Source organism: Hypomesus transpacificus, unplaced genomic scaffold, assembly GCF_021917145.1.
Source record: "Hypomesus transpacificus isolate Combined female unplaced genomic scaffold, fHypTra1 scaffold_170, whole genome shotgun sequence".
Lineage (NCBI taxonomy): Eukaryota > Metazoa > Chordata > Actinopteri > Osmeriformes > Osmeridae > Hypomesus > Hypomesus transpacificus.
The window spans coordinates 83,128-102,540 of record NW_025813728.1 but is presented as its reverse complement, the minus strand read 5'-3'; the positions used below and the strand labels follow the sequence as shown (position 1 = coordinate 102,540).

The following is a 19,413-nucleotide window of genomic DNA, read 5'->3' as shown; positions in this document are numbered from 1 at the left end:
AGGCTGACTGATTCTATCCCATAGAAGCACTGAGTACATAGTGCACATTCAGCTAATTTGCATACAAGCCACATGTGAACGATGCAATAGTAAAAGGAAACCTTATACATAGTACTGCAGCATTTAGATAAGCTTTTATTATTCAGCCACACATTTTAATTAGGAAAAGTATAAATGAGTTTAGTGTGTTCCTTGCTATGTTATGTGTGACTATTTCTGCCATGTACCTGTTTGTGGAACAAACCTGTACCTGTTCTCCTCAGACAGAGAGAGGTATGTACGTGCTGTGTTTGGGTCCAGGCAGAGCTGACAGGAATCTGGGAGCAGAGCAAAGACCAGATCAAGAGTTAATAATAACACATCATTTCATGTGTCCCCAAATTAAAGCTGCTGTTGTTGTGGATCAAGATTCATCATTCAACACGTGTCCGTAGAGAGAGACCTGGACTCTTCAGACTCACATTGTAAGAGGTCTGCTCTGGTCTCTGGAGGGAGTAACAAATCCATAAAAGAGACTTTAGTGGGGGTCCTTTTGCAGTCCTTCACTGCTACTTAGAGAGAGAGTTCAAGGTTCAAGTTCAAGTCTTTTATTGTCAGATGCACAGAACAACACAAGGTCAGACTGGGCACTGAAATTCTTAGGACAAGACAACGCAAAGCAACCTGGCATAACATGACATATAAGTACTCAGAACATAGGTTACACCTATGATAAGCTAAAATAAAATATAATGAACCTCCTAAATATACAAAATAACATACAATACAGTATACTAAACATCTAATACACATAATTAACTATACTAACCTAGAGATAAGTACGGTACAATTCATGCAATATTGCTGATAGTGCAACCAGTAGCTGAAAGTGACAGTGTGTAAAGTGACTAGTGTGAGTGTCCACAGTGTATCAATGTCCATATCAATGTATATTTAGAACCCTGATGGCCCTTGGAAAAAACAGAAGGCCAGTCTGTGTGAAATTGAAAGAGAGAGAGGGAAGGGAGAGATAGACTTTGACTTTGAAGATATCTTTATTAGGTTGCACATCGTAAAAATGATCTTAGTCATTAAACTTCCTTTATTTCCTGACGGGTTAATCCTGCTTGTAAACATAGGTGGAGTTCAGACTTTGGACTCTCCCTTCTTTTATCTACACCTGAAAAATAATAAAAATATCTGGTGGTTGGGTTAGGTCAAAACACTGTGGGGAGTCTGGTCAGAACTCCATGATATGATGCAGGGTTAGACGATTGTGTCCAAAAACATATTATGTATTCTTTATATGACAGGATTGGGGCTGGGATTGTAGTTTCTCACAGATGTTTATTAAGTGTGTGTATGTGTGGTTCTGTAAGTACAAACATAGATTTAAGTAATGCAGAATAGAAAATATACACGTTATCCTCAAACCGAAACTAAACAGCGCTAATAGGCTCCGTTTGTAGCATTGAACTGTAAACCATACATTAACACTTTTACTTAAACTACATGATACTTTTCTTTCCTCCAGGTGTTGTTTCCATCTCTCTTTGTTTCTGCTTCCTCACTCTCTTATATTTCCCTCTCCTAAAAAAACAGTCAGTCATGTACTTAAGATTGTGGCTACACAACAGTCCGATGATCGTCTTTACTTTAGAGTCTTGATTATATTTGATTGTAATTATTGTAGACTCTCTGACCGCTTGTCTGAGGCACAGCTCACTATTCTGCTATAGGAGGATTTGTAGTGATAGTGGAAATGAGATGCTGTGCTCGTGGCCGTATAAATACTGAGGTCCAACAATTAAATTGACTATAGTTCTGTTGTGCAATCTTTGCTTTTATCCGGAAACTATTTTATGACATTACGATAGCCAACACCTCATAAAAAATATGAAGTCCGGACCACAATGTCCTCAATGGTGGATACAGCCATGGCTGTGTAGGGGGTTAAATATTGGCCAAATAGGCAACACGAATTCCCCTATGGTATAAAGAAAGATGGGAAACTGAACAGTGTTTTAACATGAACCAAATAATTCCAATACTAAAGGAATTACAGTTATTGGACTCTATTGGTTACAACAGAGCAAGAAAGAAAGTAAGGTTAAATGAAATCTACATTTAATAATGCTGCAAATGAATGAAATCTATTAAAAGGCAAACATGTTACAAATGAAGGTTAACTCTTACGCACGCTCCCCTTAGTATTACCTAGATATAACTCTGAACGGTCTTTTTCAAATATCTTTATTCAGCTGTGCAGGTGCATGATATCAACCACCAGGAATTCAAAGCAGGGACAACAATGAACTGATTATTCAAACAACACTAGTCATAAACACGTTCATCTCAATAGTGAGTAGCACATGTCCCCAAACATTGGAACACATTATTAGTAAAACTCTCATTTTAATGAACAGCAGGACAGAAAGTAGACAGTGAATTATATTTCCCAGTAGAGCCATTACAAAATGATTATAAACAATCATCAAGGTCAAAGAGCAGTAATTATAGAACAAGAGAAGAATGATTTTGAACCAACAAAAAAATGATCATAGTTCTGTTTGATGGTATGAAGGAATTACTCTTCGACAAGACCCTCTACCAGAGTTTGATAATCTCTGCACTGTCATTGCCACCTGGCCAAAACCCAGCGTAGAGTGGCTGGGTGAAGGTGGTCTGGATTCTGAGGAAGAGGGTCACTGTTTCAGAGACGACTCTGTAGAAGGACAGAGTACCTGCCTTGTGATCCAGGTACACTCCTACTCTGGAGGACTGAGGTCCTGATACTGCAGTCTCAACACTGTTATGAGTGAAAGAGTATTCATCACAGCACCGTAAACTCCAGGACATGTCATTAAAACCAAATCTAGAGCTTAAATCTGTTCTGTTAATGTCTTTATATGAGACTGCTATGTCAACTGTGCGATCTTTCCACTCCACCTCCCAGTAACAGCGTCCAGACAGAGCCTCTCTACACAGCACCTGACAGCAGGAGGTAAATCGGTCTCTATGGAAACCATATGACTGGTTCTGGTTTAGACGTGACACCTTCATGTTCTTTTTAGACAGACAGAGTTTTATGTGAGCAGTGTTTGGGTCCAGTGAGAGCTGACAGGAATCTGGGAGCAGAGCAGATCAGAGTTAATAACACGTCCATTCATGTGTCCCCATGTGAAAGCGGCTGTTGTTCTGGATCAGATTCATCATTCAACACGTGTCACTGGAGAGAGACCTGGACACTTCAGAGACTCACATGGTAAGAGGTCTGTTCTGGTCTTGGGCTCTGGAGGCAGGAACACTTCCACTCTGGAGACTGGAGACACACACACATGCAATCATACAATATGTATTCACACACAGAAATACAATACATAATTCACAATCACAGGAATTGACCCGGCAACCTTCTGATTCCTAGCTTGATTCCCTAACCGCTCACCCACTTGACTCCATATGTACATAAACACACACCCACACAAACAGATACATGCACTTACCCAGCCACATACGCAATACAAAAACATTTACACACACATGTATACACACATACATGCACACCAACACACACATATAAATAGACACACACAAGGACGTAGTCATCATTATCAAAGCCAAGTCGATATTACTCTAACAAGCTGACAGTAATGGGTGATATTGATTTTGATTGAATATTTTGTTTTTGTGTGTCATGATCTGATGTTTTTACAGAACTTACTAGTGGAAACCTGGGGTGTATTCCAGAAAGCAGGTTATGCGACATAATTGGGTAAGTTAACCGACCAGGTGATTCACAATGTTGCAGCAACCTACTGGCAATGTTGCTACAACGCTGGGTTTCAGCTGGGGAGTTAACTTACCCGGGTATGTCACATAACCTGCTTTCTGGAATCCCCCCCTGGACACTTCAGAGACCCACATTTTACTGTAAGAGGTCTGCTCTGGTATTGGGCTTTGGAGGCAGTCTTACAGCTGCTGTTTCTCCAGATCTGCTGTGTTTAACCAGCTCACCTGTGGTGGAGATGTTGGACCACTCTCTCTGGATCAGCTCCTCTAGTTTGTCTCTCAGCTCAGAGACCACCTCAGTCACATGTTTGAAGTACTGAACAGGAGGGACAGAGATGCTGGGGACATCTGAAGATACACTGGTACCGGAGAGAGACTGGTAGTTCTGGAGAGAGAGAGAGAGAGAGAGAGAGAGAGAGAGAGAGAGAGAGAGAGAGAGAGAGGGGTAGTTATGGAAAGAGAGGAAGGAGACAGAGAGAGAGGACAGAGGGATAGTTATATAAATGGGAGGTCAGAATGTGGGGGTCAGATAGCTGAGCGGTTAGGGAATCGGGCTACCACTCAGAAGGTTGCCGGTTCGATTCCCGGTTTAAATAACAAAGCAAAATGACGTTGTGTGAATGGACACATGGACACATGAATGGACACATGGACACATGAATGGACACATGGACAGACACGCAGGTTAAGCAGATACATTACTAGATAGATCAGAACACAGACATTGATTGTAGCTTCAGATCTGAGCTGCCAGAGTAGTCTAGTTACCTGGAGGAAGTGGATATTGTCCTCTGTGTGTGAGAGCTTCTCCAGCTCAGCATCTCTCCTCCTCAGCTCAGCTATCTCCTGCTCCAGTCTCTTCAGCAGTCCTTCAGCCGGCCTTACTGCTGCCCCCTGCTGGGCTCTGATCAGATCTTTCACCTCAGAGCGCTTTCGCTCCGCCATTGAGCTGATCAGCCCAATGGATCGGATCAGCTCAGTGAAGATCCTCTCACTGTCTTTCTCTGCTGCCTGGCCTGATACCTGGAAAAAGAGATAGGGACAGGGTGAGACAGAGAGAAAAAGAAAGAGAGGGTAAAAAATAAACCTACCTACTGTTCCGGGAGTACAACGGTACCTAAGAAAGATTTGTTGGATCCCATATTAAATTATTTCCTCCAGAAACACAATGACACTTATAGATAGAGTGACTTGTTGCACTTGTTGTTTGGTATTAAACTTATTTAACTACTTGAATTCGCTATAAATTGCTTTCCTACAGGTACACTCTCGCACGTTTGAGTTTCATGTTGTTTAATTTGTATTTTATTGCTATCTCTTTGTTTATGATCATTGACCTTTGCACTTTTGTAAAGCTCTCTCATGGAAGTCACTTTGGATCAAAACGTCTGCTAAATGAATAAATGTAAATGTAGCACAGTAGCACAGCTCCAGTAGTGGAGATCCTGATGCTGACCTTGTGAGACTCCACAGCCTGTTGGAGCTCCTTCAGCTTCTTCTCTCTCTGCTGGACTCTCTGCTGGACTTCCTGCTGACTCAGGATCATCTTGTCCTGGAGAACAACACACATGACAACAACACAGTAGGAGTTACGGTACAGGACTCTGGTGGAGAGAACCTCTGTCAGAACACACTGAACACCAACACTGAACACGGCTGGTAAACATGTTGAACCCTGAATGTCAAGTACAGCCTTGTAGTATAGGGGTTAATGTTACGGTCACCTACTACAGGGGTTAATGTTACGGTCTGGTACTATAGGAGTTAGTTACAGTATGGTTATGTATAGTATGTATTATATGTATAGGTTGTATATTCTAACTTCTACCAACTAGGAGTTCTGGTTTTACCTGTTTCTCCTTCCTCTCAGCTTTGACTGACACCGTGTCATGACCTTTATGTTCATCCATGGTACACAGCATGCAAATACACTGCTGGTCTGTCCGACAGAAGACCTCCAGCAGCTTGTCATGACTGGAGCAGATCATCTCCTGCAGTCCAGACGTGGCTTCCACCAGCTTGTGTTTTTTCAGCCCAAGAACCTGGTAGTGGGGCTGGAGGTGAGTCTGGCAGTAGGACACCATACACACCAGACAGGACTTGAGGGCTCTCTGCTTACTGGGCCCAGTACAGAGGTCACAGGTCACCTCTCCTGGCCCAGCTGGACTGGTCAGCTCAGAGGGGACGGCCTGGGCTCCTCTTGTCTCCTTCAGCTTCTCCACCACCTCAGCCAGCATGTAGTTCCTCTTCAGAGCAGGCCTCGGAGTGAAGCTCTGTCTGCACTGGGGGCAGCTGTAGACTCCCTTCTGCTCATCTTTGTCCCAGTAGCCCTCTATACAGTTGCTACAGTAGCTGTGACCACAGGGGAGGGTGACAGGATCCTTTAAGAGGTCCAGACAGACGGAACAGCAGAACTGGTCCTGGTCCAACACAATTCCCTGCTGGGCCATGCTGGAGTGGTAGTGACGGTCGCTCTCTCACACACAGAAACACAAATGGACAAAGAGAAAGGGACCTAGATAAGTTTTGTTTCCTCAGAATAACTATAGGGTGAGGACAGAAGAATTTCATGGTTGTCATGGGGTGGAGTTTAGGAGGGGGTCGGGTGAAGAGAGAGCAATGGAGAGAGACTGACATAGAGATAGAGTAAGTATGAGAAAGACAGGAGAAAGACAGAGATATTTGTTCACCAAACATTACAACACAACATTAGTAAAACTGTATTTACTGAGTAGCAGGACAGGAAGTATACAGTGAGTAGAGCCAATACTAATTGATACAATCATCAAGGTCAACAGTTTCAGAACAATAACAAAATAACAATGATTATAAAAGAAATAAAACTATAAAAGGGGTTCTGTATGATGGTATAAAAATATCACTCAATAAAATCCTCTACCACAGTTGAATATTTCTCACCATAGAAACTAAGATACATCCCATTGTGTTATGTCCCCGGGCCAGGCCAGACCGGGTTTTAGTCTGTTCAGTCTGTTTATTCCAGGTCCAGTCATCCATTCCGTTTCTTCACTCCCTCCAGGTAACTCAACTCACCTGCGGCTCATTCCCTCATCAACACCACAGCTCTTAAACCCCGGATTGTCATCCACTACTCGCCAGTTTGTTGAATCACCGACCCCACGTCTGTATTCCTGGCCTTCCGTGTTTGACTCATCTATGCCTGTTTTTGTGCTAAATCTTGTTTCCTTGCTACCTTGGTACCCCGCTCCACCAGCTACCCTCAACCCTCCTCCCCGTCTCTCGAATAAAGTTCTGCGTACATCCAGACCCTCGTGTGTGTGTCGTGCGTTTGGGTCCTCAGTACAGCCCTGTCACATTGTAGTGTGGCTGGGTGAAGGTGGTCTGGACTCTGTGGAGGAGGGTCACTGTGTCAGAGATGACACTGTAGAAAGACAGAGTACCTGCCTTGTGATCCAGGTACACTGACACAGATACTCAAGATCTCTCTGACAATTCCAGTAAATAGCTGTAGCTGTGAACACTCATTCAGTGTGTTGAGACGGCTCCATACATGGCTGAGGTGCACAATGGGGCAAGACAGGCTTCACAATCTTGCTGTGCTATCAGTTGAGAGGGAACAACTTTGTAACTTGAGTACGAGTAATTTACCGTTTTGCGACAGTAAAGAGCAGTTAAACCTCTGGGTAAACCTTGCATAGGGCACCAAATGTCAGGGAGTCAGGTGGCTGAGCGGTGAGGGAATCGGGCTGGTAATCAGAAGGTTGCCAGTTCGATTCCCGGCTGTACCAAATTACGTTGTGTCCTTGGGCAAGGCTCTACTTGCCTCGGGGGGAATGTCCCTGTACTTACTGTAAGTCGCTCTGGATAAGAGGGGCTTCTCCTGATCTGTATCCAGATCCCTCTCACATAAAGCCCCACAACATGGGAACAAGGGAAGGTTATTTAAAACCAGACATTCAGAAAGAAAAGGCACCTGGTGGGATGGAGTGTCACATTTTATGTTACTTGGGAATTATGACATCAAAGTCTAAGATTGGAACGTAGACTGCTGGTTTTCTGCCTGTCATAGACAATGATGAAGGAAATTGGACCATTTGTTGTTGTGCAATTTTAGTTTATTTCAACAGCGCATGTTTCAAAAAAAAACTTACATCTTGGAAAAAGGGACAAACAAATAGCTAGATTGTATTTTACATGAAATTCGTCAAACAATTTAAAATGTTTAAAAAAAGAATGACTACTTTAGTATAATAAATGAGATATCGTAAGATCAGTTGTAAGGGTTATTCTAGCAACACAGAGAATGAACTCACAGTTAACATTAGAAGAAAATGTTATAATAATGACTAATGAATAATTAGTCTAATGAATAATAATGAAATGTGTCGAATTTGCAGAAATTTTGCAAATACTGTTAATACATCAACTTGTTCAACATGTTGTACATCAGCTCCATCTGAATTATTCCAACATCGTTGATCCATCATCCAGAGATAAATGGTTTATGTATACATTGACATATACATCCACTGAAAAAGAAAAAGTAAAACTTTGGGTAAAATCTTATTAATAACCATGAAAGATATACAAGTGTGTCACATTGATGTTATACACAGTTATAACACAGTGACATACAAAGACAGCACTCACACAGCTTGAAAATGTACATAAACTGTTATGAATTACTACCTCAGATTCCTGAAGAGTCATGGTTGATCCTTCAGAAAGCTTCCGGAATATTTCTGTCGAAAGAGTTCGATTAATTACAGTTTATTCCGTAGTTCGAGAATATAGAAAAATCACTATCAACCTGAATGGGCCCTCAAATGGACGTGTCTATATGTGGTGTTGTTGTGGACGTACTGGCCATGCAGTCCAGGCGAAGGACCAGGCTTATGAAGCTTTCCAGGGACATTTTTCCAGACAAGCCGCCATAGCGTACAGCCATCAGGTTCAGCATGCCATCACTGACCGGCATTCCTAAAACAGAAACATAGACCTTGGTTAAAAGTATATCGTTGGAGCCTCACTATTTACTTTCTGTCCGTTTTAGTCTCGTAACATAGTGAAGAAGTTGAGGTATGGATAAATTACTTGGGATATTGAGTAGATTTACCTGAAGCCATGATTGCATTTCTCAGTTCACTCAATGATAAAGTTCCAGTGAGGGAGACATCCGTTGCAAAGAAGATGTCCTTTAGGACAATGAGATACAAGAAGATTCAGGTTAATTATTCTTAATAAAAGTGCATCGTTTTAAAGGGAAACCATCAAAGAACTCCTGGTATTTTCTAGCCCTGAAGACAGAAGTATAGAATGGAAAGAATGGCAGATTAAAAATAAATGTATCCATTACTACCTGGAACATGGTCACTTTCCTCAACAGACGGAGGAATTCTGCACTGTTCAGTTTTCCAGTGATGGATGTCTTAAGTAATATTAAGGTTATCTTTAATTAATGGCATGCACAATTTCATTTCATGAAGTATACTGGACTTGAAGCCTTCCTTAATGTGACTGTATAATAGTGTGTCGCACATGCAAGTAGGATACATCCATCAGAGCAACCATGCTTCGACAGGAATCAAGGCTGAACCCACCATTGCTTGTTTGTCCTACGAAAAAAAAAGAAAACCTAATCATGTACATATGACAGAAATCAACATGTATGTACAGTACATACATACTATTGATTTTGTTGAAAAATATACTCATTGTATGCTTCGCCCACATGGAATTAGATTTTGGGATTTGGAGATTTTGTATCATTCCCTAATCACCCAGAAACCTACTACTAAGTAATGGTTGAAAGGTATTGATAGTACATACCCTTAAGAACATTGTCGTTCAAAATCTTTTGAAGCAACTCAGCATCCACTTCTTCATACTTCTCAGAGAAAAAAACAACAATTTAAAACCTTTTTTACATTAAATTGAGTTAAGTCATCTTGTATAAAAAAAATAGTCAAATTAAACGCTACAGGCCAAAACGAATTTTCAAAAAAATAGATCTCTTTACTTTATTACAAAGCTATCATATATATTACTGTATGCTTTTGAAGTACCTCTCTTCATACAAGACACATTTCTGGTGTGGTAAACTGTCAGTAAGTTATCTTGATTTCTACAACCTTGTCAGAGTATTGTCGAAAAAGCGTTTTCTTGTTTTTATTGTCTTCATTGTCTTCATTTTCCATCGGTTTTGGCTGCAAAGGATGAATGTATTTAGCAAAGGATGCATGTACATTTATATTTATTGCAGATGAAATTCTTATGAGGAAATGTTATCGCTTTTGTTGTCATTAATACCATCAATGTGTCATTAGTACTGGAAAAAATTTAATTCTGATCAGGTAAACCATTCAAGGTGTTTAACTATGCCATATGTTGCAATACTTTCTACATACCTTTGTGACTTCCATGTGTTCATGACCACCAGAATTTTCACTGAGAAAACAAGGTCCAGTCTTATGAGGATTTTCCATGAACCACAATGTTACAGTCATAACGTCATTCCTCTTTTGTAACAAATATTAAATTTGACAACATTTTGTTTTGCCAAAGCTCTTGTAGAACATGGAGTTGTGCTTACTGGATGTTGGTCTCTGCCTTGGAAAGGATAGACAAGATGAAGGAAGCTGTTTCGTTCGGCTTGAAGGTGGATGGCACGATTAGATATTCACCAGGCTTCAGACGGAACAGCTCCATGACTTCACGAGCATTTAGATAATTCTTGGATTGAGCCACTGGTGCATTGGTGGCAAAGAAAGATGCTGGGAACTTTCCTTTCAGACGCTTGTACTGTGGAAATATGTAATGGTATCTATCATATGCAGCCCATACTTTTTATTGGCCCATGTGAGTCCAATGCTACAGTGAATACATTCAGTTTCTCTTACTCCCACATCAGGCAAAAGCAGGTAATTAGAGATCCTTCCTTGACTCTGACCACCACAATAGTCTAGTAGAACTGTTAGAACTATACACTTCTCATTCTTGATTTTCTGCTGTATTTTCGAAATGCACAATTTGTATGTGGTATAAATAGTTTATATAGTTTATAATGGTTACTTACTTGTTCAGGCACCTGAAATTAAATACAAGAAAAATTCAAAACAGGCACTTATTCTTGTAAAAATACTACAAGTAAAAATACAAATAAATTCAATTTCCAAAACGTCAACTAAAGTAAAGACACTGCCACCATGAAATGTGGAAAAAAAACAAATATGGTCTACACAGACCTCAAAAATTGAGAATCCAATATGGAGGGTTTTAACCAGTCGTCTGTTTCGCTTGTCAGGCTTCTGCATCAGAGAGACCAGCATGTTTTTGTCCCCTTGTTTCTCAGCACAATCCTCATCCAGACCTTCAATCTTTAACCGATACTGAGGGTTTGTCCAGAAACTGTCTAAATGGCAAAATGTCAGTCATTAGTATTTTTCTGACCATTCCAGATTTTGGATGAATCTTTTTATTAAAAGTGGACTAAGTAAGTAGTTTAGCAATTCCTTTTTTTTTAAATAGTGTGGTAGATTCTTGATTATTGGGCAGGGTGGTGACCAGTGGGGTACGCAGAGGAAAGGTTATGGGCCTAAGACGGAGGAATCTAGTCCTACGCAGTAAGAATTGCACTGAGGAACAGGCTCAAACCAGTGTGACAAGAGACATGTAGAGAGGGGGCTTTGGAGGAGAAAATAGTTCATCAACACTTTAGAAGCCAGGGGATCCACATGCAGGTTTGGGGGTTTTATGAACAGGTTAAGAACCTTCTAGAACATTCTAGATTCTAGAAGGTTGTGAAATAGAATCATGCAGGGTGGGGGTTTGTTCCTCATATCCGTCTATATAATGAGATGTCCAGAGAAATATGGTTGCATTTTGAACCTTCCATTTGAACCTACTAACTGCGTTATGCTGAATAAACCATCGAACCACCTTGAGTTTGAAAGATATTCCGTCTCCGACTATTTTTGATAATCCTTCTGAGGAGAGCTGACTTCTCTTTCCACAATAGCAAAAAATCGAAATCAATTTTTTGGGGGGGATATTATTATAATACACACCTCGATAATTTAAGCATCCACCAGCAGTAGTTCCAGCAAGCCATCTGCCATCATGGACAGAACACCCCCAGTGACATGATGCATTTCCATCAAGGAAGTCAGGGCACAGAGAGCAGATATCCAAATCTGAGTAGTTGCTGCAGAAATCCTCAATTGTCATCCTATTAAGACAAATCATGTTTCAGTCTTTGAAAGACTGGTTTGCGGCAGTGTGATGACATCCTAAAAATGAAACTATTTTATTCACCAGCAAAGTTGAGTTTGTAAGGAATGCTTCCCTCTCTATTATAAATATGTTTTTGTCGTTTCATTCAGCTCCATCAAAAAGTAAGTGCCCTGCTTGTACAATGTTTCAATAACCTACCATTCATGTTTATACATTTCATAACATTAAACATTAAACCATGTGGGGTTTCTGTGCTTACCAGAATTCTCCGTCATCCTTCACTGAGAGACATTTCAGACGATCTTCAGGACTCACGGTCTGCCACAAGGGGGAACTGAAAACCATAAAACGGTCATTTGAACAGGCTGAATGGAGTAAGGCAGAGGAAGTCTGTCTACTGCTGTGGAGTAAGGCAGAGGAAGTCTGTCTACTGCTGTGGAGTAAGGCAGAGGAAGTCTGTCTATAGCTGTGGAGTAAGGCAGAGGAAGTCTGTCTATAGCTGTGGAGTAAGGCAGAGGAAGTCTGTCTACTGCTCTGGAGTAAGGCAGAGGAAGTCCTTCTACTGCTGTGGAGTAAGGCAGAGGAAGTCTGTCTACTGCTGTGGAGTAAGGCAGAGGAAGTCTGTCTACTGCTGTGGAGTAAGGCAGAGGAAGTCTGTCTACTGCTGTGGAGTAAGGCAGAGGAAGTCTGTCTACTGCTGTTGAGTAAGGCAGAGGAAGTCTGTCTACAGCTCTGGAGTAAGACAGAGGAAGTCTGTCTACTGCTGTGGAGTAAGGCAGAGGAAGTCTGTCTACTGCTGTGGAGTAAGGCAGAGGAAGTCTGTCTACTGCTGTGGAGTAAGGCAGAGGAAGTCTGTCTACTGCTGTGGAGTAAGGCAGAGGAAGTCTGTCTACTGCTGTGGAGTAAGGCAGAGGAAGTCTGTCTACTGCTGTGGAGTAAGGCAGAGGAAGTCTGTCTACTGCTGTGGAGTAAGACAGAGGAAGTCTGTCTACTGCTGTGGAGTAAGGAAGAGGAAGTCTGTCTACTGCTGTGGAGTAAGGCAGAGGAAGTCTGTCTACTGCTGTGGAGTAAGGCAGAGGAAGTCTGTCTACTGCTGTGGAGTAAGGCAGAGGAAGTCCTTCTACTGCTGTGGAGTAAGGCAGAGGAAGACAACAAAATAGGTGCTGGTATTTTTTTTAAATGTATTACTAGTGTGTTTTCTTACTTGTCGCTCCAATCCCCATTCCATTCCCTTTCACCCCAGGGGTTCCACAGACGCACCAGCTTCACTGGTCTTCCATTTCTTGTGTGCTGAGGAGTTTAAATGAGACCGGTGTTTAGTATTAGTTGAATTTGGACACATTTACGTATTATTTGCAGGTGTCTTTAGTACGAGGAATAGGTTCCCATGTATCAGCATTACGTTTGTTTAAACTGTTTTGTAGGACCCTAATCGTGTCTATTTAGATATTATTTTTTTAACGATACAATTGCCAAGGCAATCTATTTCTCCTGCTAGACTTAATAAAAAATGTATTAAGGCATACTTAAATAATGTGGTGCTTTTTTATCAAATTATAGTTGCTGTGCAAAACATCAATGTCCCTGTAATTACTGTACGTCGCTCTGGATAAGAGTGTCTCCTAAATGTAAATAAGATCAAATTAACTTTATTGTGCTGAAATAAATGTGTCTTGAGCACATACAGTAAAAGGACAACTTCAAATCTGAACCTTCTGTTCCTCACTCAAAATTGTCCTTATCAACTTTTTTTTAAAGGGAAAAAAAGAGGAGCAGTAGTCTCAAATATTTTTCCAGAGCTGTATACAATACATGAATCAGTTGTGCTATTCTGATAATGTTTAAGACAAATACATACATAAGGTATATTTACATTTACATTTAGTCATTTAGCAGACGCTCTTATCCAGAGCGACTTACAGTAAGTACAGGGACATTCCCCCCGAGGGAAGTAGGGTAAAGTGCCTTGCCCAAGGACACAACGTCATTTGGTTTGGCCGGGAATCGAACTAGCGACCTTTAGATTACTAGCCCAACTCCCTCACCGCTCAGCCACCTGACTCCCAAGTATATAAACTTTTGATACTCCATCTGTCAATGAAGACTGAGATCAATCTAGGAATGTCATACATTAATGTTATCAGGTAGCTGCCATTATCATCCATTCAGATCATACTGTACCTCAGTGACACCTGTAACAGTGTAGGCATGGCCCCTCACTAATCCGTTCTCTGCAACGGTGTTGGCTGATGTTTCCTACAGAGTAAAACAAGCATCAAAACCGATGTAATAAATGGAACAATGTTATTTATTAGAAACACAGCAAACCTCTGTATACATGTATTGTGCAAAAAAGGCCAACTACTGTTTCGTCACGTCAGTGTGTCTTCACAGTTGCTGTATCCAAGTGTCTGCATGAGGTTGTTTTACACTCACCCCTTGAGGTGTACCACACCCCATCAGAGATTTTGCTTGAGCAGCTCTAGACATTAGATCCCATAGGTTAGGGGGGGGGGTTGCAAGCTGGATACACAAGTGGATCCCGCCAGTAAAATCCACCAAAGCCTCGGAGGGCGTCCCTGCATTCATGTCTGCATAGGAGCCACAAACTCTGGCAAAAGAGTACATACATTATGACCTATGAAACCAATGCAACCGTTTTGTTATCCAAAATACTTGGATGACTAAAATGCTTGTTTACATACTTGGCGTAGGCCTTCTCCATCAAAGCAGGCCAGAACTCATTTGGAGTTTTGGATCGGACAAAAATGAGATTGCCGTCAATTGTCGGTAGCTTGTCATCAATCAAAACATCCTCCCACTTTCCGAACCTCCAGAACTAAAAGATAAGAGAGAACATTCATTTTAGGATGTTTGGTCTCCAAATCAGGGTCTCCAAAAATATTGGAAGACCCGAATGGTCTGGAACAGCCACTGAGCCCAATGATTTGGATGAAGATTAATGAGAAAACCCTTAATACATTCTTGAAGAACCATAACCCTAGGTAATATGGCACTAGAAATATAATAATAATAATAAATAATCTACATATATATATTTATATATAATATATATTCAAGATGTTTGAATGATAACATGTCTCGTTTCAAATATTGCTGTTGATGTTTCCAAACAAATCTGAAAGGAAATTATGATTATTTTAGAACTTGTTATTGTCATCTATTTTAGGTATTACATTGATGACGGTTTTGCAACACAAAAAAAAAAAAAAAAAATTAAAGTTTACCCGCTGTTGACAAGTGCTACAGTTGAGAATCATTACATGTTTAGTGCTATGAATGACAACAACATAATTTATATTAATGATTTGTTATTCCTGTTAAAAGATTATCAGACTTTACCCTGAAATGGAATATTCCACAATATTCTTCTTGAAATGATTGATTGAGAGGCACGACTTGTTCCAGGATATGCTTTTGGAATGTCAGTGCCCCAATGGACGCAAGGAACCAGCAGTTACCTAAACAAGGACAAGGAATGAGTGAGTAGGTACAACATATTGCATTTAAACAGTCAGTGTTTGTGATGAGAATGTATTTGGAAAGAACAGTCCCATCCACCTACCAACTATGCCTTGCCCAAAATCAAATCTTGAAATTCCATCCACAATAAAAGAGGGATTCTGGGCAATTTTCTGAAAGTGAGGAATCAAAGAATGAGAATAGTAGCCTACGATTATTTTTTGGGGATGTTGTGCTGTGTAACGGCCCAAGTCAAGGTCAAATAACTTACATGTGGCCTCAGCCACTGCACTCTTCCCATGTCGGAGGACGACAGTAGTTCTTCGCCAATTGAATTATGGTCTGGAGGAAACATGTCATCGACAAAGCGAACCTCCCGAGCGACACAATACTGCTTCATCTGCTCAAAGTCTTGGTTGAGGAATTTCAGGGGGTTGGCAAGGCTACCACGGCCATCTTTCTTGTGGCGCTCTTTCATGATATTTAGACACACGCCAGGAGGAGGCATTGTTGCAGAAAGTTATCTGTGCAAGGAGGGTAACAATGTCATTCGTTAAATACACTAATACACTCACTTAAAGTACTAATATATCGGTATTGAACTATGAGCATGATTTCAAAGTTTTCACCGGCAGTCAATGTCTATAGCAAAAAAAACTCAGTTGATACAATCTCTGCCTCAAAGACCAGTTCTTCAACAAATGACACCCAAATGTACGATTAGCGCAGCAGGTTGTTCGTACTCTCTTTTTCAATGGTTATGGTTTTTCTGTAAAAAAATAGTTTGAAAGGTACAATAGATATGATTTTTTTGTAAGAGGCGAACGGATTCACTGACGTGAGAAAGAAAGTAAAACAAAATGTTTTAATTATTTTTGAACGTTTGGAACAATGTTTTCAAAAAAGGAGAAAAAAAACATCTAAAAAGGTTTTGAAAGGTTGAAAGAAAGGTTAAAAAAAAAACGTTAGCATCATTGAGGGCCGGCGCCAGATATTTTTTTATGCAGGTGCTGAGGGGGTGCTAGATCATTGACAGGGGGGAGCTGCGCAATTATATATATATTATATATGAATACTATTAATACATTATCAAAACTTGGCCACTAATGATGCTAATTTGAATTAATTATCAATTAACATCCGATTCTCCGATCGGATTTTCCAGAAATTATTTTTGGGGGTGCTATCGGGGTGCTTTGGTCTTTCTTGGAGGTGCTGAAGCACCTGCCCCTCCCTAGCGCTGCCCTGTTGCTACTTGGGTACTCTATTGTACTCTTCTCTGCTTCTGTTATAGGCTTCTCTGTTCTCATCTACCCACTCCTTCTCTCTACTCTCCTTTCACTGTGTATGTGGGAGGAAAAAAACGTTTCTTAAGGTTTACATTTTTTTTTTTTTAAGTGAGTGACTACGGGGGAGATTATTTCACGTTCATGTGGATGATGGCAAACATAGGCTACATTTATTGATCATAGAATGGATTTTAGTTTGCTTAAACTAATGTATTTTCGTTATGATTATACTCTTCAAAACATAATGTTGTTACAAAATGTATTTTTCTGTGCACCAAATATTCTATTGCTCGCTCAGGAATGAGGCGCAAATATAACGTCATTATGAAAGTGAAATAAAGCAGTGTATTGTAAACTATTAGACTAACGTATAAAATAACCAGACGTGAACCCAATTATTTTCCAAATGAGCGTTTGCAACAAAGCAGAACATATTTCGTTTTCGTTTTCAACACAGACTGCAATCATTCTATTCTACAGATAATGCAGTGATTGCAAGCAATATCTTCGCAATTTGCAAGTTTGCAGTTGCAATTTGCAAGTTTGCAGTTGCAATTTGCATGCAGTTGCAAGTTGCAATTTGCAACTGCATGCAATTTCCCCCTGGGAGTACTATTCTACTGCCAACTTTGAATCATGATAAATATCTTACCCCAGATGCTTTGGAAAATAAGAATAGATAGAATTCCAGTCTTCAGCCAAAACATAAGAGAGTGTCTGCTGCTTGTGTATGTATAGTTCACCATACAGCGCCTGAGGCGCTGCTTGTGACGTCAGGCTGGCTAATTTGCATATAAGCAATGTATGGAGGATTCAATAGGAAACTTTATACATAGCCCAAAGCTTTTGATGGATTTCTCCACTGCTTATAATATTCAGCCACACGTTTTAGTTAAGAAACGTATAAATGATTTTAGCTTGGTTTCTGGTGTTGCAGGATGAATTTTAGATACCCTCGTGCAGATAACACAGAGAGAGTGAAAGGAAATTATTGTTTTTCGGAAGGACTGATGTCATCCACTTGGTCATCTCAAGGATGTGTCCTTTACCTTCGAATTTCAAATACATTCAAAAAAGTTTGAAATGTACATTTATCAAGTTTCGTGGCAGGAATCACTTCAACAACAAGCCACAGGCTTTGACTTGAGGGATGTGTTTTCTGAGATGCAGGATCATACATGAGGGGACGACTTTAACAGGGAGCATTTCTGAACATCGATGTGGGGGACGGACAGTTCACAACCTAACAGACTAATGTATAAGATCATCTATAACATCTTAATCATCTCAGCGCTGACGCCTGACCGACCAAGAGAAATCCCAGAGTGTCTGGGTGAAGGTGGTCTGGACCCTGGAGGAGGGGCACTGTAGAAGGACAGAGTATCCAGTTTACCCCCCCCCCCCCCCCCCCCCCCCCCCTTTCTCCATATATTACAATGTGATAATGTACAAAGCACTACAGTGATGCAGGTGATGGTTTTTACTGTAATCAATATGTAGCCTAGATAATAAATGTAATTTATAAATCTGTCTCTTACTGACAACACAAGGGGAACTGATTTAGCTTGAGGCCAGAGAAACGTGGTTCCCCCCCCCCCCCCCCCCCCCCTCATCATCGTGTCATCATGTAAAACATGTTTTATCTGATGTATCTAACAACCTTGGATACAAAGATATACCTGGAGGCCTTACTTACCCGTGTCCACTTTTTCTGCTTCCAACTCGTCAACTTTGAGAATTAATGGCTGGCTCACTTGTGTGTAATTTGTGTGTTTGTGTTGATGATTATAAGTACACATTAGGATCCAAAAATTGTTAGTTAACACTTAGGCATACTTTATTTTGTATCCCCAATACAAAACCAATACAATTGGTTTTGTCTGTGGCAAGCCACAGACAAAACCAAGGCTAAGACGCACACAATTCCGGAGACTCGCGTCCAAAAGAGCACGTGCTTATAATTAACAAATAACAACATTCAAATAGGTTGCAGCCGTGCAGAGATTTCTTAAAGTGACGGCGCCCAAACTCGCCGCGAGGCGGCTACGGATCACTGGGGGCTGCCACAATACGCCCACACCTAACTCTTTTGAAAACATAAAACATTTCGCAAGTTTTATGGCAGGGATTTCACTTCCAAAATAGTACAGTAAACACGCCACAGTTCACTGAGATGATTAAGATGTTATAGAGGATCTTATACATTAGTCTGTTAGATTTGGAACTGTTCGTCCCACACGTCGATGTTCAGACATGCTCCCTGTTAAAGTCGCAGTGGAGAAATCGATAAAAAAGCTTTGGGCTATGTCTGAAGTTTCCTATTTAATCCTCCACACGTTGCTTATATGCAAATTTGCTCAGTGTACACTACAATTAGCCAGCCTGACATTACAAGAAGCACCTCAGGCGCTGTAAGGTAAACTATACATACACAAGCAGCAGACAATCTCCCTCTGTCTTGGGAGAAATCCCAGGACAGAAATCCCAGGACAGTGTCTGGGTGAAGGTGGTCTGGACCCTGGAGGAGGGTCACTGTGTCAGAGACGACAGTGTAGAAGGACAGAGTACCTGCCTTGTGATCCAGGTTACCCCCCCTCCCTCCATATATTACAGTGTCATAATGTATAAAGCACTGCAGTGATGCAGATGATGGTTT

The 19,413-nt window shown here is 40.9% G+C and overlaps 2 protein-coding genes across 2 annotated transcripts; both read right to left on the bottom strand.

The window, feature by feature from the left end:
* Positions 1–2,543: 2,543 nt before the first annotated feature.
* LOC124489103 (tripartite motif-containing protein 16-like) lies at positions 2,544–6,235 on the bottom strand. The gene is made up of 6 exons (XM_047051757.1): positions 5,622–6,235; positions 5,228–5,323; positions 4,540–4,794; positions 3,997–4,156; positions 3,242–3,301; positions 2,544–3,107 (listed from the first exon to the last, which is right to left on the bottom strand). Exons 1-6 carry the CDS (start codon positions 6,219–6,221, stop codon positions 2,587–2,589), a joined length of 1,692 nt encoding a protein of 563 aa, XP_046907713.1. The 5' UTR covers positions 6,222–6,235; the 3' UTR covers positions 2,544–2,586.
* Positions 6,236–7,846: 1,611 nt separating this feature from the next.
* On the bottom strand, positions 7,847–17,517 carry LOC124489074 (calpain-2 catalytic subunit-like). The gene is made up of 22 exons (XM_047051708.1): positions 17,410–17,517; positions 15,740–15,992; positions 15,572–15,641; positions 15,349–15,467; positions 14,691–14,824; positions 14,422–14,596; positions 14,167–14,241; positions 13,190–13,275; positions 12,245–12,319; positions 11,820–11,980; positions 10,998–11,164; positions 10,829–10,840; positions 10,346–10,554; positions 10,161–10,200; positions 9,885–9,959; positions 9,583–9,640; positions 9,307–9,368; positions 9,113–9,181; positions 8,870–8,948; positions 8,617–8,733; positions 8,443–8,495; positions 7,847–8,282 (listed from the first exon to the last, which is right to left on the bottom strand). The coding sequence occupies exons 2-22, from the start codon at positions 15,974–15,976 to the stop codon at positions 8,256–8,258; spliced, it is 2,100 nt and encodes a 699-aa protein (XP_046907664.1). The 5' UTR covers positions 15,977–15,992; positions 17,410–17,517; the 3' UTR covers positions 7,847–8,255.
* Between the last annotated feature and the right edge of the window lie 1,896 nt (positions 17,518–19,413).